At 40.9% G+C, this 26,842-nt stretch overlaps 1 protein-coding gene across 1 annotated transcript in view; it reads right to left on the reverse strand.

Moving 5' to 3' along the window:
- The window catches only part of ST3GAL3 (ST3 beta-galactoside alpha-2,3-sialyltransferase 3), a 3,995,325-nt gene that overhangs the window by 2,126,714 nt on the left and 1,841,769 nt on the right, over nucleotides 1–26,842 (reverse strand). The window contains exon 6 of the mRNA XM_044085443.1: nucleotides 4,455–4,549. Coding sequence (XP_043941378.1) covers nucleotides 4,455–4,549 — 95 coding nt within the window. The remainder of the gene's footprint in view (nucleotides 1–4,454; nucleotides 4,550–26,842) is intronic.

Raw genomic sequence — 26,842 nt, forward strand, 5'->3', positions numbered from 1 at the left:
GAGAAATTTGGGAACAGACCTTTAATATAATATTAGCATAATCAACCACATAGCGATTTAAGAATACACTTTAATGGAGCCTAGACACTCATACAGGATTTGACAGACTAATCACAGTTTGGGTATTAAGAATGTATGTGTTGTTCTGTATAACAATTGAGCTAATGGTGAAAGCATCTGTGTAAATAGTGTAAATAAATGTGTTGTATGACCTACACCTTGTGGTATTAACACTAATGTATAACATACTCCTATGGTCATGTTGTAAAGATTGAAATGTTTGTGTCATATATAATTGTAAAAGAAAAAGAAAAATTATTGAAAAAAAAAAAGAATACCAAAATCTCTGACAGTTGTATCCAATGGTAAGAAATAGTCATCTACAGCATATGGAAGTTTCTTATTTTCCATTCAAAGTACATGATCTTACACTTTTATGCACTGAAATTCATGTTATTAATGACAGTCCTGTCATGCAATTTATCTACGTATTCTTGTACTATTTTCTGGTCTTTAAGAATGGTTATAATTCCAACCTCATTGGTATTGTAAATGAATTTACTCACTCAGATGCTATGCATTGTTGGAAATTTTGAGATTAACAGACCAAATAATAAGGGCCCAGTACTGAGGCTTGTGATACCCTATTTCTCAATTCTGAATTTTCTCTAGGGTTGCCACACTGTCAAATGTCCAGAATAGTACTTTATTTTTGTATACGTATGACTTGCCAGCAGTATTACAGACTGTAGATGCTGTACATTGTCAGTTGTTTGGGATGTATTATAGTGTTGAAGATGCTAAGATAATAGCAAGTGCAACAGATGTGATAGGAAATATCTGTTTCCCCGATTACTTCAGGCTGTTTGCGACTTTTCCTGTTGTTTGGAGAAACACAGCTGTTCATATAGGAAGTGCTCAACATGAAGGAAGATATTGTTGACCTTGTTGTATACAGTACTGATTTTTATACTTAGACTGCACATTCAATATTAAATGGGAACACTGTAGGGTTGATTAGATATATGTCGGTGGTTATATGCTTCCATGGACTTCTAGCTCAACATGTTAAGACTCTGCTGTCCTGCTGTTTTTCTGACAGTGGGTTCTGATCTCCCTTGGTAGACTTTTCAGTCTGCAAGCGTGTAACGCACATCATTAATTGTGTGTTTCACTGCAAGTTTTTATTACATTGTTGATGTACCTCAGCATGTAACTGCATTGCTTTTCACGTTGCATATGCTGAAGATTGTGCGTTCAAGCCCCTTGTAAGTTGTGTATTGGCACATCAGTGATAAATTATGTCAGAGCTGCAGTCTCCATGGCACTGGTACTGCATCCAAGTGCTTGGACTGATGACATTAATGCACATTTAGCTGTAGCCTTCAGCAGAATTGTGTAGGTAGCTCAGCAGCTTCAGACCTCAACTTAGTATTGGATATACTGATAGCTTTGGATTCTAGTCTCAATACTTGCTCATTTATCCAGCTATTGCAAACAGTGCCCAATGGGTGTTTCATTTGTCCTTTCTAGTATAGTGTGCATGTCAGTATGATGTACACATTGGGGTGAGCTGCATGTTGTGTCATTCTGCAAGTGTGTGACACACACACCATTCATTATGTGTGCGTGTGTGTGTTTCACTGCAGCCTTTTTGTAGACTGCTAATGTAGCTCAACAGGTAAATGCATTGCCTTTCTGCTTGCAGGTGCTGAAAGCTGTGGTTGCAAGTCTCCTATGGTTGTACATTGGCACATCATTGTTGCAGTGGGAGTGGGTGTTTCATGAGCATTGCATTACAGTACATTTAAAATAGTCAGTTATGTTTTACTATATTTTTTTCACCGCATGTGTACTTTTCTGCCCTTCCCTTTTCTTCCTTTCTTTTCCATTATATGCATTTATTTTATTTATTTATTTTTCCTTATATTGTTTCTCTGCATACAGCAGCATCCAGACTAGCACCTCTCACAACATCTCAGCCTATTGCCCCACCACAGCTGGCTATCATACCACCAACACCACAGCCATCGGTATGCCCAGCTAACACTGTCACTTCTTCGCCCCCAGCAGCACCTGCAGCATTCACTGCCACTAGCCTCACTGAGGAAGGTGCTGCATTTTTGGCAGCCAAAAGAATTAACTTAATAAAGCCTGACTATGTCTAGGCAATTTAGTCCTGTATCCAAGCTCAAAAGAATGATCTCCTACTCAGACCCATTTGCTCACCCAATATTTCAGACAGAGTATTCTGTAGTGAATTTTTAAAATCTGTCAATGCCTTACACTCCCACAGCATATGTTTCCAGTTATTTATTTCTTCTCCATGACGCCTCCAACATTTGCTATCTACCTGATGAAAAATTCTTTAAAGATGCTTGGGGTATAAAAATACCTATGCAAACACTACCAAGAAAAGATCTTAAAAACATTGTGGATTAGGTTGCATATTTGGGAACCATACATTCCAGTCTTTGTTTCAAATTTTTTCTAACCTCCTCTGATTGATTCTTATAGTTATCATGCAATATTTTATTTGCCCCACTAATTATTCCTTATTTAACAGCTGCTTCTGTTCTAGATTCAACTAAAAAGTCTACCAGAGCAGGTCTTTCACTTAAGATTCCCCTATCCTTTTTTCTTTGCTTATACTCTGAGATCAAGTCCTGGTAGAGAAGGCAGTCTCTAGTCTGCAATCCAAAAGTTTTCTTGGCCTCTTCACATTCTATTACCTTTCCTGCTTTAGTTACTTGCTGCCAATATCTTGGATCCTTTGCCAGGTTTCTCTATTAAATTCCAGCCTCCTCTTGCCTATTTTCTGTAACCTTACTTGCAGTCATCCCTATTGGCAAAATTCCATTTCTCCATTCTCATATCTGTTTAGTTCTTAGAACACTTTCTGCTATTTTATGAATATAATAGTCTGTATGGTTGCTATTATTCTCCCTAAGGATCTGCATCAAAAAATCCGATTCTCTCTGTATTTCTTTTCCACTTTTAAATTATAACCTTCTACTTACGTATGTATATGGGACTTAACTGTATAGCTCTAAAATATCCCTTCAAATCAGGTAAACCTAGACCACCTTGTTCTATTGGAAGGATCAACTTATCCAACTTAACTCTAGCCCTCTTTCCTTCCCAAATAAATTCCTTCAATTCTTTACTAATTTTTGTTGTTTTTCCTTGGGTTGATAAAAGTTTGCCTGACTCATATACAAGACTAAAGGCACTAAAACGTTTTCACTGCTCGAATCTTACTATCTATATCCATAAATAAGCATTTCCAGTTTATCAGTTTTTGTATTTACTTTTGTTTTGTCTCCTCCCATATATCCTTAGCTACAATAACAGAAGCCCTTTTAGTCCATACACCTAAATATTTCATCATTTCATGTCCTCATAAATATGAATATTGCCGGAACCAATTCATGTTTGTATACATACTTTACAGCTATAGCTTTTGTTTTATCTTCATTAATTTTATATCCCAAAAAGACTTGATACCATACCAAAATGTTCCACAGCATTGAGATGTCCTTTTCCGGATTTATCAGGTGCAAAATAATATCATCTACAAATAAAGCCAAATTTTCTTGATTACCATACTAGTTATATCCTTGTATTTCTGAGTTTATTACTTGCTAGTGGCTCTAAGTATAAAGCAAATAACAAAGGAGAAAGAGGATACCAGAGAATGATATTTATAATCATGCTTCTTGCAACATAAAATAATAAAGTATTTGTTCAGTTGACTAGTGCACTATGGAACGATATGGTCTTTCACAGCAGTAGAGCACAACACCATTATATATTTCTCCCAGTAAGTGAACATACCTTCATAATATTCTTTCTGCCATCTTGTCCACATCTAGCTGTGCGCATGATTGATAAACCTTTTAAACCCATCTAGTTCAAGGATCTGCACCTGTGAAGCAACTCACCCATAATATGCACCGGTATGGTATTTTAGTTCTTATGCATGAATACGTATTGATATGTACTGCAAGTGTACATGTAGTTCTGGCATTTAATTAATTTTGTATTATATGAGGGAAAAAGAGAGAAGTAAAATGATGGAACACCTACATTTGAAAATAAATTTCAGGACTGACTATTTACTACAGATCGTAAGTTGGCGCACATAACTTAATATTCATAGATACTAGGATAAAAAAATGATTGTAATGCATCCTCACCACTGGGGCTGACAGCCATCAGCTATCACTGTGTTACCTTCCACCAAATAATAGCTGACACATTGGGTTCTGCAATTACTCTGTGAAACTCAGTAGAGTGTAAACTTTTTGTAACACATACACCAATATAATTAGAACACTGGTACCAGTAAAACAGTACAGTGAAAATAATGGACATCTCTTCCTACCACTGAACTTAACAAGTGGCCAGTAATTCTTTTTTTTTTCTTGTGAGAAACATTCTGTAGACTATACCTTGTCCCTTGAGTCCAAATGGGGGTAAAAAATCTTGGATCCTTGCCCACTTGCTGAAGGACCGATCTAGGAACATAGGGGCTGGCTTTGAGAACCTGAAAAACACAAATTAAACATTGACTCTGTAAATACAAGTATAGTTATTAAATGTAAAGATGGCACTTTAATCTTCCTATAAAATTAATTTTGAAGATATATGCATATAATATCCATTTATTACAGACAGAGAAAGCTGTTATATTAAATCTTATATTAGAACTAAACAAACTGTACCATTTAACTTTTAGTGCACTCTGTTTTTAGCCCAGTAAATCAAACAGTAGCATACTGAAAGTGTAGTGCAGTAGTAATTTTTGAAATCACATAACAGTATATGTATCTCGTTATGCCTGCAGATTGCAAATGTTGTAATTTGAAACATTATTTTTTTTTCACTTGCTTCTTTGCATAAGGACTGTCTCCCTTTCCTCCCCAAAGCTTGCTGAAACTGCATATGGAAATTGATTAACTTTACTGTTAGGCATTTAGATAAAAGTACAACTGAGTGGAACATCTTGGATTAGATCTCCATCTTCATCACCAACTGGACTAAGGCTGACAAGATTAGTCAACCTAGCAATGAGAATTTTCCCATGTTATCAAGCACCTCATCCTGTTTTACTGACAATGCTGCATTCCTCACAACTCTTTTCCAGTTCTCTTCAGAAATGTTCTGGTCACCTTGATTGGGAAAATGGCCTCAATCTGGTATATTTTAAAGTGCTTATTTTGATCAATTTGTCCTGCACTTGCCAGAAAAGTAGTTTCTTTGTGTTTTTATTTTTCCATTGCATTGTTTCTACATACAAGATCCGTGTGCTTCTTTGTTTCTCTTTTTCTGTGAATTGTAGCCTATTTCCTTCCTTATCTCTGGCTTGTTACCTTTTTATTGAGGTTATTTTTTATGGATGGTTGACTTATTTCCTTTGCTTTGATCTAGTTCATGTGTTTTTTGATTTTTTTTGTTGTTACTGCATACTAGTCGTTGCTTTTGATGAAACCGTGCGACTGTGTTGCAAAGTCATTGTGCTTCGTTTTTAACCAAAGTTGTTTTTCTTCCAGATTCACAATCTTAACCAGTGGCAGAGTTATTTTCATTGCATTTATTTCTGATTAAGAAAAAAAAAGTAGAGAATTCAAAAAGTGCAACTATGGGGCAAAAATTCCCATTGCAGACAAAATGTAAAATGACTTAAGAGCTTGGGGGAGACTGACTTAACTGAACCCAGCAAAATATATGCTTCCTTTAAGCTGTGTACCATCAAAACCAGGTGTAGTGATCTGGAGCTGGAGAAAAATGAAGCCACTCTCCATTCTACAGGCCACCAGAGCTTCTCCACCTACTCCTGTCTCTGTTCCTCCAAACTCACAAAAGGCAAAAAAAGCCATTTCTTTAAGAGAAACACCCTGTTGTTCTGCCTAAGAAAGTTAAACTACAGGTTTCTATTCTCCTGTCAAGCTCACTGTGTCAGAGTATTATTCTTTCCCAGAACCACGATTCAGCAGACTCTCTTCTGTTGCCTTTGAGCCTAGGCTGAGAATTCCTAGATTACACACTGCATTAGATCATTCAAGTCTAGGCATTCCATCTAGAAATGTGGTAGGTATTTTTATCAGTGTAGGATATGTAGTCATAGGTGTCCTCTCCTGCTAAAATTTTGATGACCAGAGCACTTTCCCTGTCAAATACTGCTTCTTCTGGGGGCAAACATATCCTCACAGGGTCCATTTCAGGTCCCAACATCAGACCAGCTGCTGACCATTTGATGTTGGGGGTCAGTGCTGGTGGATTTGTTAATGTCAGCTCAGGCCTCACTTCTGGAGATGCAGCCTCCATCCTTGACTTTTCTGGCATTGAAACTATCATTGGTGTTGAGGTGTCAACCTCAAGCTGCTCATTGCTGGGGAATCCTTCAGCATTGGATTTGAGGGTCAAGGTCCAACCCTGTTTTCATTAACCATTCTGTTGCTGGTTTAGCATTTTGACAGCTGCAGTTGGTGTTAAGACCAAGGACCTCAAAGTTGACATTCTTCAGGACTTTAGCATTTATTGTCAAGGCTGCAATAGCCTTTGACCGTTTAGTGCTGGTCTCCTTAAGTAGATAGGACATGATGAACAGAAAAAGCCACACAGCAGCAAAGACTTGTTCCCCAAAATTTATTCTTAGCACTTTCGTCTCAGACAATGACACGACTTCATCAGATAAAAGTATAGACATAGATAAACTTTAAATACCCATGAAGCCAGATGACATCAGCATTTCATTGCACATTTAAAGAGAAACATACACAATTACTCTAAAATACATATAGTGACATTTATTAGAAAACCGTATTATAAACAATTCAAATAGAAAAAAGAAAGTAAAATAACAATATCTGTTGAATTTATCTATGTTCTGGTTTCAGTTTTAAAATACATCCAATGGATGCCATCTCATTCAACACAGGCCAACCTACTGCTCTCAGATGTAAAATCTAGTACAACACCCTTTGCTCAAGAAAAGTTGCCATGATCCACCCCTAGGGTTAAGTTTAACTTGTTCAATTACCACAAACTTAAATTGATGCTCAGGGAAGTCCAATAAGTGCCGAAATAAGGCATTGGTAATTTTTTTCATAATTATTTCATAATTGTGTATATAAATATGATTTTTTAATTAGCGCTCAGTTTTTCCGACATAAAATACTGGGCAGTATTGACACAATGCCCCATATACTACTTCTAAGCTGTTACAATTGTACTTCCCTTTAATATTCAGCTGATAGCCATTAATATCAAAGAGTTCCTCAGTATTGATATAGGGACAAAAATGACAACACCTACATTTGGACATCTGCCAAAGTTCTTGTCTCTAAAATTGTGTGTGCAAAGTGGCCTCTCCATAAGATTCTTTAGGTTATTACCCCTCATATATACAAGCAAATGTGCAATGAGATGCTGATGTTATCTGGCTTCATGGGTATTTAAAGTTCATCTGAGTCTATACTTTTATCTGATGAAGTCTTGTCATTGTCTGAGACGAAAGCGCTAAAATAAATTTTGGGGAACGAGTCCTTGCTACTGTGTGGCTTTTTCTGTTATTCAAGTGTTTGTGGATGTTTATGCTGCAGACAGGACATGATGCCAGTACCAGCTTTGATAATGCAGATGTCCCTGCAGGCACCTCCACCAGCCTAAACCATGACCACAACCTCTACCATGGGAGCACACAGGCAGCCAACTGGCCCCATCCCTTCACCACCACACACACACACACACACACACACACACACACACACACACACACACACGCACACGCACACACGCACACACACGCACTTCAGTTACCTATGCCTAGACGACCTACTCCAATATTCAAAAGCTTGTCTGGATATGTTTGATTCCAGTACACAAAAGCTCATCTGGATATACAGCTTCTACCCCTTACTTTAGAACCTTCCTCTCTGAGGAAGACTAGAAAGGCCAAATATTAAAGAACACATTTTGACTCATCACCTGATTCACCTACTCCAGATATAGGTGAGAAAGAAGAGGCCAAATCCTCACCATCACTGCCAGAATAGTCCAAGTAGAAGGAGACTGTTGTGATGATGCTGGCTAAGTGAAGATGGACCTCAGAGACCTCTTTTCATCTGCATTAATATTAGAGGAGGCCTTCCAGTCACCTCTTGGTGGCTTACCCAAGTAACAGAATGGAATGGTTCCACTGGAGACACAGACTGCATGGAACCCCCCCCCCCAAAAAAAAAAATGTTGGTTCCCCTACCAGTGAGGTCAGACAGGATCCTCCAGTCTCCCAAGGGCTGGACAGAGCATGCTAATAACTTAGAGGCGGATACTATTATTACAGAATCCTTCTTGAAGTAGGCTTCTGCTCTGCAGACCCATTCCATCCACAAAACAGAGAGTCATGTGTTTTGAACAGGGTCCCTAGGAAATGAGATTACTCATCCACCATGTTTACTGTGAGGGCAGTAAACTACATGGCTCGTGTGTTGAGATTCCAGAGGGACTTGGTCCACAAGACTTCCAAGATTGTGGAAAGCTTGACATATAGGGAACTTAAGAAAACACTGATGTTTGAGATATCAACCATTTGCTTTATTTCCAAGTTGACCATACGCTTTATTCATAATACAATGGATGGTTTGCAGTGGGTAGCATGCATTTGCACTTCTGTCAGATGCCTTGCTTAGCTCAGTCTTAACAGATTTTGTTGAGAACACTAAAGCCAAAGTTAATAATGCCCCCTTTAATGTAAATGACTTTTAATGAGGCAGTTTAGATTGAAATCAGGATGTAGTACAGCCAACTCAAAGTTTACGGTGAGATAGATAGTGAAGGAGAAGTTGGAGATGAGGAAAGAGTCAAACTCGACATCCCTAGTCTTGGAAAAAAGCATATGCTAACATACCAAGGGAGATGATTTCCCCAGTCTTGGGATGATTTAAAGTCCCTGAAACACTGGAAAAATTAGTTCAGGTCATGTACAAGGACCCAAAGATACAAGTACAAACAGTGTTCAGGCTCACAAAGAGGTTCCCAGTGAGAGTGGTGTGAATCAGGGTACAGCTCTAAGCCCATTGCTGTTCATACTGGTGATGGACTGTTAGCAAATAGATTGGAAGGGTCAGATGAAGAAAGCTGCTATATGCAGACTAGGTGACATTACTAACAGACTGTGAACAGTTAACTTAAATGATAAGGGAATGGAATGCAAAACTGAAGACACATGGGAGAAAAGTGAGTACAGACAGGATGGTTGTTGTGGCAGCAAATGGGGAGGGGCTGAAAACTGAAATAAAAGGGAAACAGTGGAACGGGTTAACAGCTTCAAGTATCTGGAAGGAGTGTTTGAGGAGAAGGGATTTTTGAATAAGGAGGTCAATGGTAAAATCAGAGGTGCAGCAGCCAAATGGCACAGAGTGTCAGGGTTAGTGTGTGACAAAAAAATGTCAGAAGATGAAACATAAGGTGTACAAAACAGTTCTGTGAACAGTACTTCTCTGTGGTGGAGAACACAGGAAGTGAAGGAAGAGCAGTTAAAGAAGCTTGAGGTGGTGAAGGTGAAGTACTTAAGATGGGAGATAGGGTGCACACTGTGAGACATGGGTAGAAATTATGAAATTAGAGTAGAAACCAAACTAGCTGCAGCTATAGGGAAGGTCAAAGAGAACAGATTATTATTATTTATTTATTTATTTATTTTATTTGCAGTTAGATAACCAGGGAGGCTCACTGGGCTCAAGGAGCCCGTTTTCAGTGGAGGCCCGGGGAGAAAAGCTCCATAATACATAGTACAAGCTCTATAATATGAAGAACAATACACAGCAGAAATAAAACCAAAGTAAGCAGATTTTAAATACAAAAATAGCAAAAACTAAATAAAATTGAACAGGAACATAGGGTAAACATATACTAAATATTTACAAGTATACTGGTTGAGAGCAGTAGAACAGAGTTAAATTAGTACAGAGGTTTAAATCATATGAGAGTGGTATAGAAGTAACATTAGCAAGAAGGCAGTACATAGGGTTAATCTCTAATGTGTAAGGAAGAACAAACCTTGTGTGGTGAATGTATTCAAGTATTAAGCAGGTTAGGTAGGTAGAGTGCAATTGCATTTCCATTTTTGGGAGAGGTAAGAATGGAGCTGGGTTTTGAAGTGTTCATAGTTCTTAGAGATTCTTAGAGATGGAGAGAGAGAATTCCATTTTTTGGCTAAGGAAAAGGATAAGAGAAGCTGACCAGCGGGACAATTAGGTTTATATACAGAGATTAGACTTTGGTGGGCAGATCTTAGAGTTCTGTGAGGGGTGTATAATGGTAAGATGCTAGTAAGTGATGGGCATAAAGTTGGTTTAAAAATAAGCTTGTGAGTAGTGATGAGTTGGAGGTAGTCAAGGTAGTTGGGAAGTTCTAGCCATTGCAGGTGGTGGAGAAATATACTGTGGTGAGTGGAGTATTTGGATGAGGTGGCGAACTTTGAGATTTTGTTGGTTTCTAGCTTAGAAGAGATCGAGGAAGATAGGTTGGTTCGAAGGGGAGCACCATACATTAGTGAAGGTAGTAAGTAGGTAGTGGCAAGGGTCTGTCTTGTTGGGGGGAGAGGAAGTGGGAGTTTCTGTACAGCATGCCAAGTTTCTGATGGGTTTTCATAATATTTAGATGAATAATGGTATCAAATTTTAGGTGTTCTTCAATAGTAACTCCAAGAAGTTTAGCAAAAGGAACAACCTCTATAGTGGAGTTGGCATGGCTGATAATATTGAAAGAGGTTTTGTCGAGGGGGAAAGATTTTGATGGAGAGAATAGTAAGATTTTTGATTTGTTGGCATTCAAAGAGAGATGATTTTGAAGCATCCAGTTCTCAGTAGTTGAGAAGGCAGTTTGAGTTTTTGTTTGGAGTTCAGGGAGGTTTGATGCAGAGCAGACTAAAGTTGACTCATCTGCATATTGTACTATCTTAGTGTTAGGAATGGCTGCACGGAAATCATTAATGAAGATATTGAAGAGCATAGGGCCAAGTATGGATCCCTGGGGTACTCTGGTTGAGGTAGGAAGGAAGGCTGAGGTGCCAGTTCATAGGTTCATAGGTAGGTACTAGGCTATCAGCCCAAGGGTCTATGTAAGCCTAGCCAACAAGGTTTCCTGGCTTACGCCACCCAAGAAAGTTATTTTCCTGTGCCACTGTCGAGCAGAGACACAGAAGTGATCCCTGGGGTGTATTTCCTATTTCCCATCCACTCATCAAGATTTTTCATGAAGAGTGCTAATGAAGAACTTTGCTTAACATAGATGGGTAGCCTGTTCCAGAGTATGGGAAGTCTCTGGCACAGGAATCTATCCCTCCAGCATGTCCTGTTTATTGTGGTGACAAGGTTTAGGTCCCTAGAGCGTGTAGCTCAGAGGGATTGGGATTTCTTTAGGTGTAGCATGTCCAACAGCTCTGGGTTTGCCATAGCTTTATACGTTAGGCAGAGATCACCTCGGAGTAGGCGATATGATACAGAGTAAAGATGGAGTTTTTTGAGGCTGTCAGTGTAGGGCATTTGTTTGAGGCCAGTAATCCTCTTTGTGAGGTACTTCTGTGGCCTTTCCAGCTGCTGCAGATGTCTTGTGAGGTACATTCCAAGAGGGGCATTGTACTTTATAATGGGTCTAATGAGTGTCAAGTAGAGGGGAACAATGACCTCTTTTTTCCTGGATGAGAAACCTTTTATGATTAGGTGTGCCACATAGAAGGACTTCCTGACTACTGTGGCGATGTGACTATCAAAGGAGAGACTACTGTCCACCTGGGTCCCAAGGTCTCTTATCACACATTCGGTGTTAAATAGATTGCTGCCTATGTGGTAGTTCATGGGTACAGAGTTTTTAACAAGGGGATGACACTGCACTTTTTGGCATTGAGCTTGAGGCCATGGCTTTGCCACCAGGCATCTGTCTCAGCGAGGCCCTTCTGTAGGATGTCCACATCATTTGGGAACTTGACTATGGCTCCTAGTTTGCAGTCATCTGCAAACTTCATTAGCCAGAGGCCTTCTAGGTTAGCCTGTACTTCAGAGAAGTAGATACCAAACAGGAGAGGCCCAAGGACGGAACCCTGTGGTACTCCACTTGTCACTGCTTTGAGGTCAGATTTGGAGTCTACAACTTTTACAGTGTGGGTTCTGTCAGTGATCCAGTTGGCAACCAATCTTGTAATGTAGGGATTTATACCTAGTTTAGTGAGTTTAGCTATAATTCCAGAATGGAGGATGGTGTCGAAAGCCTTAGCGAGGTCAAGATAGGCTGTGTGAACCACCTTACCCTCATCTAGGGCTTTGGTGACTGCCTCAAAGAAGTCGATCAGGTTGAGGAGGCAAGATCTGCCTTTCACAAACCCGAACTGGGTGGGGTCCAGAGTTTGGAGGTTACCAATGTCTTTGTTTATGAGTTCCATGATGATACGTTCCATGGCCTTGCAGACCAGGCTTATCAGGATAATAGGTCGATAGTTCCTGGGATCAGTGGTGGCTCCCCCTTTGTGGACTGGGATAACTGTTGCTGTGCACCATTCAGTGGGCACAAAGCCTGATGTGAGGCTATTATTGAACATGGTGCAGTCTTCCATTTCACTGCCTGAGATCTGTCAGAGAGGTAGCTGCTGAACCAGGTAATGGTGTTTTGTGAGAGATTAAAATTAGAGAGGTGGTTAAGAAGGTGGGTATGGGAGACTGTATCGAAAGCCTTGGAGAGGCCGAGGAGGACTGTGGATACAATTTCTCCAGAGTCACGGGTGTGGTTTACGATGTCTAGAAATGAGACAAGAGCTGTTATTGTGCTATGGCCAGGATGGAACCCATGTTGTGTTGGGATCAGGAGATGGTTATTTGTAAGGAAAGGCATGAGCTGGAAGTGGATGCACTTCTCAAGAATTTTTGAAATAGGGGAGAGAATTGCTATGGGTCAGAAGTTGGATATATTATTATTTTTGCCTCCTTTATGGATAGGTACGAAAAAGGCTGCATGCCGCAGTTTGGGGACATATGATTCATGAATGGATCTATTGATGAGTGTGCTAATGGGGATGGCAATGCTGTCTGTTGACATTTTTAGAAAGAGTGAGGGGATGTTGTCAGGGGCATTGGAGCAAGGCTTAAGCTTAGAGAGAAGTTTTTTTATATATGAGGTGGAATATGGGAGGAGGGTTTGGGATGGAAGGTTGGGGAGAGGAATTGAGTTGGGGGGAGGTGATGTTGTTTGGGAATGTTTTAGTGAGTTCTGCTATAGAGTTAGTAAAGAAGGAGTTGAACAGAGTAGCTATTTCTGGGGTCAGATTTACTAGTTTCAGGGCAAGGGTTGTTTTTGGTGCCTGGGTTGAGAAGAGAGTTGATGAATTTCCAGAACTGTTTGGTGTTTGCGGAATGATTAGATTGGAGTGTGGTATAGTATGCGTTTTTATCTTGTATAATATGTTTTTTGGCTAAGTTGTGGAGTTGTTTATATTTAAGAAGGGTGTCAGAGTGCTTATTACGATGGTAGAGTTTCCAGGTCTTGTCCCTTTGTTGCATGTGTGTTTTGGTATCTTTAATAAGCCTGGGGGCGGAATTGGTTTTTATACGTTTTATTCTTGGAGGGGCTTAGGAGTTAGGGGTATCTAAGAAGGTTGAGTTGAAGAATTCAACGGCATTGTCTAGAGGAAGAGTTTTTAATTTTCCCAGTTTATCAGTTTGAGGGAATTGGAGAAAGTTGTGGGGTTAAAGTTTGTGAGATTCCGAGTATGGATATATTGGTGTAGGTGAGGAGAGGAGGGTGTTGCTCTATGGATGAAGGCTGGCAAGTGATCACTAATGGAGTCTGGTAAGGTGCCAGTGTGGGAGATTTTATTTGGGTGGGAGACAAGGATCCAGTCCAGTATGGAGCCTGGGGGTTATTTTTATTGGGTCTGGTAATAGCATGTGTGAGTTGAGTGAAATTACATAGATTAATTGAAATGGTGGGATTATTACCAGTGATCATGTTCCAGTCAATGTTTACATCTCCTAGGATGTATGTCTCAAGCTTGATATTAAATGAGGCCCAAAGAAGGATTTCCTCAAGTGTATTTGTATTGTTTCCAGGGGGGATATAGAGGGCTATAACACAAATACTTTCATGGTTATTTAGTTTGAGGTTTCTTATGACTAGTTCAGCATTGTTGAACTGAGGAATAGGATTTTGGTAGGGAGTAATGGAGAGTAGGCTAGAGTAGATTAAGGCTACTCCTCCACCCTTCTTTTTTAGGCGGTCATGTCTAAGAGTTTGAAACACTGGGGGTAGGATTTCAGAGTCCAAAATATTAGGTTTTAGCCATGTCTCAGAGACAGCTACTATGTCAGGTTGGGTATAGTATAGCCAAGCGTGAAAGTGGGCTGTTTTGTTTCTTAGACTCTGGGCATTGATATATTGAGGTATTTAGGGTTGGTAATATTGGTGGCAATGGGGGTTGTTGGATTGCTGCTGCCAGTAGGTCCTAGGTTAGGGTGTATGTCTCCTGCTAGGCATAGGTAGTCAAAGGGGAATGAGAGCAGGGGTTTGGATTTATTCCTGGAGTTTTGTGGGAGGTACAATAATGCTTTGGGAATATGATGTTTCATTGAGGAGGATAGGAGATTTAGTTTGAAGCAAAGAAGTGGGTTTGGATGAACAAGAGAGGGTGATATTGTGTGAAAGTGAGATGTGGTAGAGTGATGATGAGTGTTAGGGGAGATGGTGGTGTGATGAGCGGATAGGAAAGAAGCAGGTAGTTTGTAGGAGGTATAGGAGATGGCATGGTATAGTGGTATTAGAGGTAGCAGGCTGTGGGAAGGGATGAGAATGGTGTGAAAGGGCATGGTGAGGTTTAGATATAAATGAATAGTTGGAGATTAGGTGTTGCGGAAGTAGTTGGATGTGAGGGGAGTATGAGAGAGTAGGCGGGAAGTGTATATAGTGCTTTAAGGTTTGGGATGGGGGAAGGGGTGAGAAAGTATTGGCGGATGGGAGGGGAGGGGATAGTGAGGAGATGTGAGTGGATTGCATGAGACAAGGGTAGGGTAGCGGAGTGAACCCGCAGGGTGAACGGAGCAGGTTAGAGCAGGTAAAGGAAGAAATTCCAGAGACAATCAGTGAGCAGCAGACTCTTGAGGAGCCATTGGACATTCCAGGTGAGTGGGGAATGATAGCTCAGCTGTATGACTGTTAAGTGATAGCAGAGAGGAAATAGGGGAACAGTAGATAGAGAGGGACTATCTTAGCAGCAGTCTAGTACAGCAAGGTAAATGAAAGGTAGTCTGGAATCCAATACAGGAGAGTAGGGATAATAGATGACCACACAGGCCGAGATTAGGGTGCCATCTAATGGCCATTAGGTATAGTACAGCAAAGCCCTGTGATAGAGATAGCAAGAACAGATGGCTCAAGTAACAGATCCTAAAGATGGCTCAAGTAATAGATCCTAAGGAGAGTAGAGTAGTTACCTATAGGGTAGAGAGGAGTGTGGCTGCTGGGTACCTCCCTCGATGGCATGATTACATACACCAGTAGGTTATAGAGAACAATGCAGTTTAACAGTAGTTCTAGGGTAAAAACCTACTTCCTTATTTCGTTTGGTAACAGGGAATTTAAAATAGGACAGTAGGTTTCTTTGGGCTGCAGATGAGCTGGTTGAGACTAAGAGTAAGGGGTCCTTATTGAGCAGGCAGGAAGGATTCCCGAGTCTTTATGCAGGAATGGAGGTTGAAAGCTACGTGGGTTAGAGAGAGAATAAAGAACAATTTCAGTGGTAAGACAGCAAGTAATGCCAGGTTCACTCATTAACAACTTTGTTGAGACACAGTTATTTCATTGGTAAAAAGCATATAGAGCACATACACATTCCAAGTTAGCTAACAGGTTTCAACAGGAAAGCTTCTACAGGTTGGCTAGTTGTTACACTAATCATGCTTTGCAGTGGTTTAGGCATATGTACAGCACAGCAGGAGATGATTTGAAGAAGATGATTTGGGAGAGACAGGAAGAAGGCTAGAGGAAACAAGGATATCCAGTAAAGAGATGGATGGATTTAGGAGAGAAGATGTGTGACTGTTCAGAATGACTGCTGAAGAAGGTAGAAGAATGGCACTGAAATGATAGAGGTGATAATAGCTAAAGTTCATTATACTTATCACTGCTGCTTAGAGAAGAGCTCTGTTTCACATAAGTGGGGGTATGTTCCAGAGAAGGGGTAATCTCTGAGATACATTCCTGTCCCTCAAACATGATTTATTTATGTCACTGATGTGGTTTAGATCCTAATATTGAGTAATGATTGAGTAATTCCAGTGCTGTTTATTTTGCAAATGTGTAGCAAATCCATCAGGAATAGATCAGAGAAAGCCTTGTAGGTTAGACATAGATCGCCCCTCTGTACTCTGTAGGAGACCAAGTGCAGAGATAGGGCTTTGTGGTAGTCTGCGTAGAGGACATATTATTTATACCCTGCATTCTTTTAGTGAGGAACCTCTTTAGCTGCTCTAGCTGTTGCAAATGCCTGGTCAGGTACATGCCAAAGGGAGTATTGTACTCGACTACCGATTCCCTTGGATCTGGATACCATGCCCTTAATTATAAGTTGTACCATGTAGAAGGATTTTTTCACTACCATGGACACATAGTGATCAAAGTTCAGGTTACTGTCAACCTGAGTTCCCAAGTCCCTTACCACTGGGTTTTCTCTTACAGGAGTGTTATCAGTGTTGTAATTTGCAAGATGGTTATCTTCCCAAAGGGTATAATAATGCATTTTTTTGCATGGAGTTTTAAGCCATGGTTCTGGCACCAGTTATTTGTCTGTGTCAAATCCCTCCCTTCCCTTCTGGAGGATATCTCCATCTTTGGGGGATTCAGTGATTGCACACAGCTTGTAGTCATTAGCAAATCTGGCCAGCTAAATGCCCTCTGCATTTGCCTTGTTTTCAGAGAAGTATATTCCAAACAGGAGGGGTCCCAGTACCAAGCCCCGTGGGACATCACGAGCAACAGGCCTCTTGGTGGAGGTGGATTTCCCCAACCTAACTTCATGTGCCCTGTTTGTGAACCATTTGGCTATTCATTGGGTGACACAGAGATTTATGCCTAAATTTGTGAGTTGGTCTATATAATACCAGAATGAGGTACTGTGCCAAATGCCTTTGATAGGTCAAGGTAGGCAGTATGTACCATTTTGCCCTTGTCCATGGCTCTAGTGACCTACTCGAAGAAGTCCACCAAGTTTAGTAGGCATGACCAGCCCTTGATGAAACCGAACTAGGATAGAACCAATGTTTGAAGATTTCCTATGTCTTTGTTTATCAGGTCCACAATAATTCTTTCCATGGCCTTGCATATAAGACTAGTCAAACTTATGGGTCTGTAGTTCCCTGGGTTTGTTGACAGTTCGCCTTTGTGTAGAGAGATCACTGTTGCAGTCCTCCATTTCCTAAGGATGAAGTCTGTTTGTGGTTGAATAGAGATTCTAGTGGGCCTGACAGGTCATGTTTCAAGATAAATAATATTAAGTAGTGACCATCTTATAATAATAATGATAAAATAATCAACCAGCTAGTATGTATACATAGTGGATTAGTACTACTAAAATATTTAGTACTACAAAAGTAATAAAAATAATAATGTGAAGAAATAAGGTAAAATTATACGGTGAAATTATACCTTAATGAGGGGTTTAGTGGGTATAAATTCATTTAAATCTGGAGGAGTAGCCGCATTTAACCTAATTTGCCATTTAATTTCTTTCTCCCCTAATATAGCCTTTATGTTACCCCCTCTAGGGTTACTCCTGACTACTTCCAATATGGCACACTTGAAGGACTTACATTCTTTACTTTCTTCTAAATGTCTGTATAAGGCATTGTTTTTGTCCTTTCTTTTAATACAATAAAGATGGTTATATATTCGATTCTTTAATCTTCTGTCCGTTTTCCCAACGTAATAACTAGTACATGAAGTACATTTCCCTAAATATATTACGTGTTGGGTCTGACAGTTTCCTCTCTTGAATTTAATAGTACTCCTAATTCCATTCTCAAGGCACATCCATTTGTCTTCCATAATAGCATGACATTGATTACAATGCCCACATTTAATAGTTCCCTCCAGATGCTCAATTGGGGTATATCTCTCATGTTGAATGCTTTAGATTCTATCATTCTTTTAATATTCATCCCTACTTTATACACAAATGCGGGTTTGTCTCCAAGTCTGCTGTACACTGCTTCATCACTGGTTAAAATATTCCAATTTTGTTGTATAATATTTTTAATTTCACCAGCAAATGGACTAAATTCCAATATATATGCCCTTTGTAGTACATTAATATCAACTTGATTGTCATTTGTGCCCTGGGTGTTGGTAGTATTACCCAAGAGAGGGATATACTTTTTCCCCCACTCTCTAATCACATATCCTGTAATGTCATTGATTAAGTTGTCAGGATATCCCCTCTTCTTGAACAATTCACCAATATATTTAATTTCCTTGACCACATCCTCCCTAAGGGTGGTCCTTCTGGCTGCCCTAATACACTGCCCTTTAAGGATACTTCTTTTTTGCATGTGAGGGTGATTACTGGAGTATTCAAGATAGGAATTACAAAAAGTGTCCTTTCTATAAATTCTAGACTGAAATTTGTAACCATCACTGAATATGTATGTGTCCAAATAATTAATACCCTTCCTACTGAAATTATAGGTAAATTTCAAGTAGGGACTAGTGTGATTTAAATATTCTACGAATTGAACTATGGAATCATCTGTTCCTTTCCACAACAAGAACATGTCGTCCAAGAATCGAAGTGCTTCACTATTTGGTAATTGTTGGAGTACTTGGAATTTGTTTTTGAAAAGGGATCCAGTATTTGACAGCCTGGGATGACATAATCGACAAACCACGCTGCTTTGCCAGAGATGGTCTGCATCTGTCACCTCTAGCCTTTCGAATACCGGCCAAGGCATTAGCCACCCCTCTAGTGCCTTTTTTTAGGCAGTGCCAAACCAACAGAGCTACCAACAGAACAAATTATTCTAATTCCAAGCTGAAGATACTACTGCTCAGTGCTAGGAGTCTTACAAACTGCACTCCCTTGAAGCTCTCCTTGCCCAAGAAAATGTTTATGTGTGTGCAGTTACAGAGATGTGGTTCAAGGCGAGGAAAGCACCCCAGCAGTGCAAGGCTACAATGCTTATCACTCATTCAGACCATCCTCTGTAAAGAAAAAAATGAAAGGTGGAGGTGTTTCCATTTACATAAAAAAACACCCACACCTCTAGATTAGTCAAGCAGGATGACTCACTTGAGCTACTACATGCCCAGCTGACTATAGGCAAAATCCCCCACAAGATCATTGCTAGCTACAGACCCCCAACCATAAACCATGAAAACCACTCTGCATACCTGAAGTTACTAGAATCACTTACCATTCAGCCCAGCACACTACTCATGGGCAATTTTAACTACCCCTCCATAAACTGGGAAACATAGTTGACCACTAACATGTAAACTCAGAGATTCCTGGGCTTTGTAAATACAAATTTTCTGAACAGCTAGTCTGCGCTCCCACTAGGGGATCAAATATTGTTGACATAATACTTACAAACATGGGGGGAGCATCCCCTAATGTAATGTCCTCATTGGTAAGATCAGATCATAAATCAGTCTCCTTTGAAATAAATGCAATGGTAGAACCCCCATCAAACCCTAAAACCCTAAAGGCAAATCAACTTCTATTATGTAATAGCATAGATAATTTTAAAGCTCATCTTAACCCCAAAAACATGGAGGCCTATGCAGAAGTATACATAAATGTCCTGTACAGCCACTTAAACAACTGCACAGAAATGACAGTACCTGACCAAACTAAACCTAGGTTTAGCCAGAAAAAAAGCCACTCTGGTGGACCCTTGGCATAAATAGACTGTACAACAGGAAGAAGAAGTTGATGTCTAGAAGTAAGTGGGAGGGTGCACAACAGAGAAAAAAATCCCTCATTAGTCTCAACAGGCAAATCAGGGAACTAGTCAAGTCTTCAAAAGCTAAATAAGAGACTAAAATAGCCTCCTAAGCAAAGGATAACCACAAAGCATTTTTAGTTATGTCTGAAATTTTAAAGGAAACACTCAACATTGTTTTTGAGTTGGCTTTAGATGGCACTACGTATACTCAGTCAGAAGAAAATAGCTCATATTTCACCCCCTCATCATCTCTGGCCAGTCACCATGAAAGACTCATCCAGACTCTGCTACACTTTGCTGTGAAGGAAAGGTTAGTTTGCTTTATATTTATTATTGCCTTTCTATATTTTGAATACTGTGGTTTGTTTTCTTTACCTTGTGTTTTACTTGCATTCTGCTTTAACAGCATATTAAAGAGACCACAGCTCTCTCTCTTCTGAGTCAAGCAGAATTTTTTTCTCGCCCTCCTACCCAGTTACAGTTGTCTTGTTAAATACCACTGTCTTTCTAGTTGCCTGCCTCTTATGTTAATCTGACCATATATCTCATTTCCTCTCTACTTTCACGGGCTTGTGTGAGTAATCACAAAATCATCATTTTTTGAAATCCCTCCCCTTCAACTATTTAAATTTATTGGCCATCCTACTGTATTCCATAGTACCAGAATACAAAAGTGACCACCCCTTTCAACCCATCTTGCTGTTTTAAAAATAGTAACTCTCCACTAAACCTTAACTTTTTAAACAGGTAAAACTTAAGTTACCTACTTTCACATCTAACTTCTCTAGTGCACACTGCAGTGTGCATTTTTTTCATCTTACCTTTAAGCATCCCTGTGACTAGCACTTTCTTTAATACCTGCTGGAAAGCACTAGGAAGCCTTAAACTGATACAAGCACTCAACTCTCCTTGTTAATAAGGAGCCTATAATTGCAAAGTACCTTGCTAAGGTAAGGGAAAACAGCTCCTGTACTTTACAAAAACAAAGAAAAAAAAAGCACCAAACCAGGCATGTCCAAGTGTCAGCTTACGGTGATTTCTCCTGTCTACCTGGTGAACCTGGGCATACTGGGGCAATGCAGCAATTGCCTCATGTACACAGACTCCTACCACTCAACACTGCAACCTGTGAGAGATGCACTTACACAGCCAAAATGGAAGCAAAGCTCTCTCCACCCAAGATTGTGCTAGACAGTCAAGAGGAGAAAGTTAACACCCACACTACACCTCAAGCAACACATAGCCCTTCTAAACCCACACCACCAACACCCACATATAGCAACACTAAATCCACATATGCAGAGGCCCTTAACTGTAACCTGCCCAAGCACCAAGGATCTCTGAAGCTGAAACACAAACAAACACCAGTCACAACCAAAGTGTCACATAGTTCACAACACCAGTGTGCCACCCAGCAACAGCCCCTAAGGCAAGACAATGTACCTAACACTTTAGTCATAGGTGACTGTATAGTCCGGCACACTGATATCCCTCTCACCAGGTTGAACAAGGAGAAAATTACAGTCAGCTGCCTGTCGGGTGCCAGGATCCGCCACATAACGCATGCACTCAAGTCGCTCCACAACAAGTACAGATATGACTCTGTCACTGTCCATTTTGGAGTGAATGACTTGAGACGTACCTCCCTGGACTACATGAAAAGAGACATGGAAGAGCTCTTGGATCATGTGGCCCAGGCAGGTATGACCCTAGCCCTGAGTAGTATCCTGCCTTCGCCCAGAATGATACCACAATATAAGGACAAAATGATTGACTTCAACAATTGGCTAAGCATCTGGTGACATTCAAAAGGGATCCGGTATCTGTCTGCCTGGGACGACATGATTGACAGACCATGATGCTTTGCCAGAGATGGTCTGCACCTGTCGCCCCTGGGATTCAGGTTACTGGCTAAGGCTCTTGTCACCCCTATAGTGCCTTTTTTAGGCAAAGTTCAAAGGACAAAACCGCCACCGTAACAGGTACAAGCACGCAAAATCTGAAGGTAATGCTACTCAATGCTAGAAGTCTAAACCTCAAAATGCACTCTCTCGAGGCACTCCTAAAAATGGAGAACATCTACATCTGTGCAGTAACTGAGACCTGGTTCAAGGCTCCAGAGAGCACCCCTGCAATACTAGGCTACAACTCTTACCACACTTTTCGGCCACCAAACCAGGACCAAAACACTAAAGGTGGAGGAGTGTTAATATTCACCAAGCATATTCACACCACCAGGCTAGTTGCCCAACACAATGCATCTGAAATTCTCCAGGTGCAACTAACACTAGGTAAGACTGCAATCCAAATTGTAGCTTGCTACAGATCCCCCACCATACCCCAAGATTCTCACTACACCTTTCTAAACATACTGGAAAATATTAAGATAGAACCAAACACCCTAATACTGGGTGATTTTAACTATCCTGCCATTAACTGGGAAAACTACTCATGTACCAACACCTTTGCAAAACGGTTCTTGGAATTCATAAATTCCAACACCCTGGATCAACTAATCCATACTCCCACCAGGGGCTCCAATATCCTAGACCTGGTCATTACCAACATGGGAAATCAATGCTCCACACCTATGGTCACCCTCGTTAGTCAGGTCTGACCATAAGCTAATCACCCTTAACATCCACATCCCACCCTCTCCCCCCAGTAAGGAAACCTCCATAAAAAACTTCTCCAAAGCCAACTTCATGCTACTCAAGTCAGAAGTGACAAACTTCATGACACCCATGCAGATGGGAACTGAAAGTTCAACTGCTGAATCCTACACTAAGGCACTGTACGAGCACATCCATTCATGCATGAATCGTGCCATGCCAAATAGAATCAAGATGCTCTCATCCAAAAAAAGGAAGCCAATCTAGTGGTCCCCTGCCATAAACAAACTTTACAACAAAAGGAAGAAACTGTTGCAGAAAAGAGGAAAATCCCAAGATGCAAAAAACTCCCTTACCAGCCTCAGTAAGAAACTGAGATCCCTCATAAAATCCTCCAAAGCTAGTTACGACAATAAAATTGCCAAAGATTCCAAAGACAACCACAAGGCATTCTATAACTATGTCAAGAATCTAAATGGCAATGCTCAGATCTGCTCTGAGCTAAAACAGAATGGCATTAAATATACTGATCCCAAGGATATTGCCAATATCCTGGCAGATCGATTCAGTGCCAACTTCACCCCTCTCACCCCCTAAATGGCCCATCTCAATACCGGAAGATTGCCAAATTCTGGTAATAACGGCCACACAGGTAAAAAACGCACTCTCCAAAGCTAAGAATACAACATCCATGGGACCAGATGACATCCCGGGCTGTGTACTACATGAACTACAATATGAACTGGCACCTCACCTAAGTGTCATGTTTAATCATAGCCTCACCTCAGGTTTCATGCCCACTGAGTGGCGCAGAGCTACAGTTATCAAACTCCACAAGGGGGGATCCACCTTGGATCCCGGAAACTACCGTCCCATCAGTCTGACAAGCCTTATCTGCAAGGCCATGGGAGCGTATTATCATGGAACTTATAAACAATGACATTGGCAACCTTCAAACACTGGACCTCACCCAGTTTGGGTTCACGTAGGGCCGATCTTGTCTCCTGAACCTGATTGACTTCTTCGAATCAGTCTCCAGAGCTATGAACAAGGGTAAGGTGGTCCACACAGCCTATCTAGACCTTGTCAAGGCCTTTGACACCATCCCTCACTCTGGAATCATAGATAAACTTACTAAGTTGGCCATTAATCCCTACGTCACCCAATGGGTTGCTAACTGGCTTACTGATAGAACCCACACTGTAAAAGTAGCCAGCTCCAAATCCAGCTCCAGACAAGTGAGAAGTGGAGTACCTCAAGGTTCAGTCCTGGGACCGCTCTTGTTTGGCATCTACTTCTCTGAAGTACAGGCCAACACTAAGGAACTCTGGCTAACAAAGTTCGCAGATGACTGCAATCTGGGAGCCATTATTGAATCCCCAAATAATGTGGATACTCTACAAAAGGGCCTTACAGAAACAGATGCTTGGTGCCAGAGCCATGGGCTCAAGCTCAATGCCAAGAAATGTATAGTTATCCCCTTTGAGAGAAAAAACATGTATCCATGAATTACCATATAGGTGGCAGTACACTAAACACCGAAAGTGTGATAAGAGACTTAGGGACACAGGTGGACAGTGGTCTCACCTTCAATAACCACATCACCACAACAGTCAGGAAATCCTTCTATGTGGCACACCTCATCACTAAGGGCTTTTCATCCAGAAAAAAGGAGGTCATTGTCCCACTGTACTCATCCCTCATTAGACCCATTATAGAATACAACGCCCCATTTGGTATGTACCTCTCAAGACATCTGCAACGACTGGAAAGGCTGGAGAAATACCTCACTAAAAGAATCACAGGCCTAAAGCAGATGCTCTACGCTGACCGCCTTAAGAATTCCAGCTATACTCTGTCACATATCGTCTACTCAGAGGCGATCTCTGCTTAACATACAAGGCCATGTCAAACCCAGATCTGTTGGACATGCTACACTTAAAGAAATCCCAATCCCTCAGAGCCACATGCTTCAGGGATCTAAACCTTGTCATCACAATAAACAAAACATGCTGGAGGGATAGGTTCCTGACCCAGAGACTCCCCAGACTCTGGAATAGATTGCCCATGCATGTCAAGCAGAGTGCCTCTTTGGCCCTCTTCAAAAGGAACCTTGATGATTGGATGGGAGAAAGGAAATTCACCCCGGGGATCACGTCAGTCACCTTGTTAGACAGGGGTCCAGGGAAGTAAATAGTGTGGGAAGTAAATAGCCAGGGAACTGTTATGGCTAGGCTTGTATAGGCCCTAGGGCTGATAGCCTAGTACCAACCTATGAACCTATGAAATAACCCCTGCCATCCTTTTGCCTGATATCAGAAAAGAACAGATTATCACTCAACACTCTAAAGCTAGAAACATGGCCTCAATAGGCCCTGATGGAATCCAGGGTGCCTAGTAAATAGCTTGAAATGTAACCTAGCAGACCCACTAAGATGTCTATTTAACCACAGACTTTTTTCCAGTGGAGTGGAGGACCACAGCAGTTCTCCCTCTGCACAAGGGAGAGCCATCAACCGAACCAGGAAACTACTGACCCAGAAGTCTGACTAGCATCATATGCCAGGCTATGGAAAGGATAATAATGCACCTGATTAACAAAGACATAGGAAATCTCCAGACTCTAGACCCAACCCAGTTTGGCTTCATCAAGGGCAGATCCTCCCCCTTCTATCTAGAAGACGTCTTTGAAAAGGTCAAAGGTCATGGATGAGGCTAAGACAGTGCATACTGTGTACCTTGACAAGGCCAAGGCATTTAAAACAATATCACACTCCAGTATTATAGATAAACTCACAAAATTGAGCATAGACCTCTAGGTTACCAGATGGCTAGCCAAAAACCTCACAGATAGGACATGTTGTTAGAGTAAGGGAATCCACATCCAGAAAGAGGCCATTCACCAGCTAAGTACTACAGGGATCAGTGCTGGGCTCCCTCTTGTTCGGGATATACTTCTTAGATGTCAAGGCAAATGTAGATGGTCCTTGGCTGACCAGGTTTGCCAATGACTGCAAGGTGGGGGAAATCAATGACTCCCCAAATGATGTTGATATCCTACAGAAAGATCTGACAAAGACTAATGATTGGTGTTTGTTTAAGCCATGGCCTCAAACTACATGTGAAGAAGTGTATAATAATACCCTTTAGGAAATCAAATACCCCTGCAAATTACAACATTGCCAGCACCCCCTAAGTGTGGACCCAATTGTGAGAAATCTGGGTAGTCAGATAGTAATCTAAACTTTGACCACCTTGTGTCTACAATGGTGAGGAATCCTTCTATGTGGCTTAGCTTATAGGTAAGGGCATGGCATCCAGATCTAAGGAAGTCAAAATACCACTGTAATTGGCCGTCGTCAGACCAGTAATTAAGTACAGTGTATCCTTTGATGTGTACATCACTAGGAACCTGCAACAATTGGACCGTCCTAAGAGGTTTTTCACCAGAAAAATATGGTGTATAACCAATATGTCATATGCAAACCGATTAAAAGCCCTATCACTGTATTCAGTTTCCTACCAATTACTGAGGGGTGATCTGTGTCTGACCTACAAGGCAGTCTCTGACCCAGCCCTGATGGGACTGTTGCATATTCACAAAACTTATTGCATGAGGGCTACATGCTCCAAAGATCTAAACCTGGTCTCTGACATGAATAGATCATGCTTGAAAAACAGTTATGCATCCCAGAGGTTGCCCCTCCTCTGGAATAGACTTTCTATTTATGTGAATCAGAGCCCTTCCCTGTCCATCTTCAAGCACAATCTGGACCAATGGCTGGGAAATCACAGATTCCCTCCTGGGGTGGTACCCATGTCCCTTATGGACAGAGGCAGTCTGTAAAAATAGTCAAAACTCCTCTTGCTGACCCTTGTTATTATTATTTATTTATTGTTTGTTTACTGGGGTGGTCTGACTGGGTCTACAGAACCCGTTTTCAGCAGAGGTCCGGGGAGAAAAGCTCCACATACAGTACAATACAAATACAGTATAATCCAATACAATAAAGATTACATTAGAAATACTATACAAAAAATAAGTTTAAAGAACAAACTGCTACAAGATGTTGTAATATATTACTACACAGCTAAACAGTTGTATACAGGTAAAACATTACAGACGATAATAGTCACTCTCATCATACATGATGTAGAAATAGCAGCCAGAAAGTTAGTGATGCAGACATATAGTGCGAGAGAGTTAAGAAGGATAGAAGCAATAAAGCCTGAGCAGTAGCTTAA

This window comes from Protopterus annectens, chromosome 10.part0 (assembly GCF_019279795.1).
Source record: "Protopterus annectens isolate FY-2018-M chromosome 10.part0, PAN1.0, whole genome shotgun sequence".
NCBI classification, from domain to species: Eukaryota; Metazoa; Chordata; order Ceratodontiformes; family Protopteridae; genus Protopterus; species Protopterus annectens.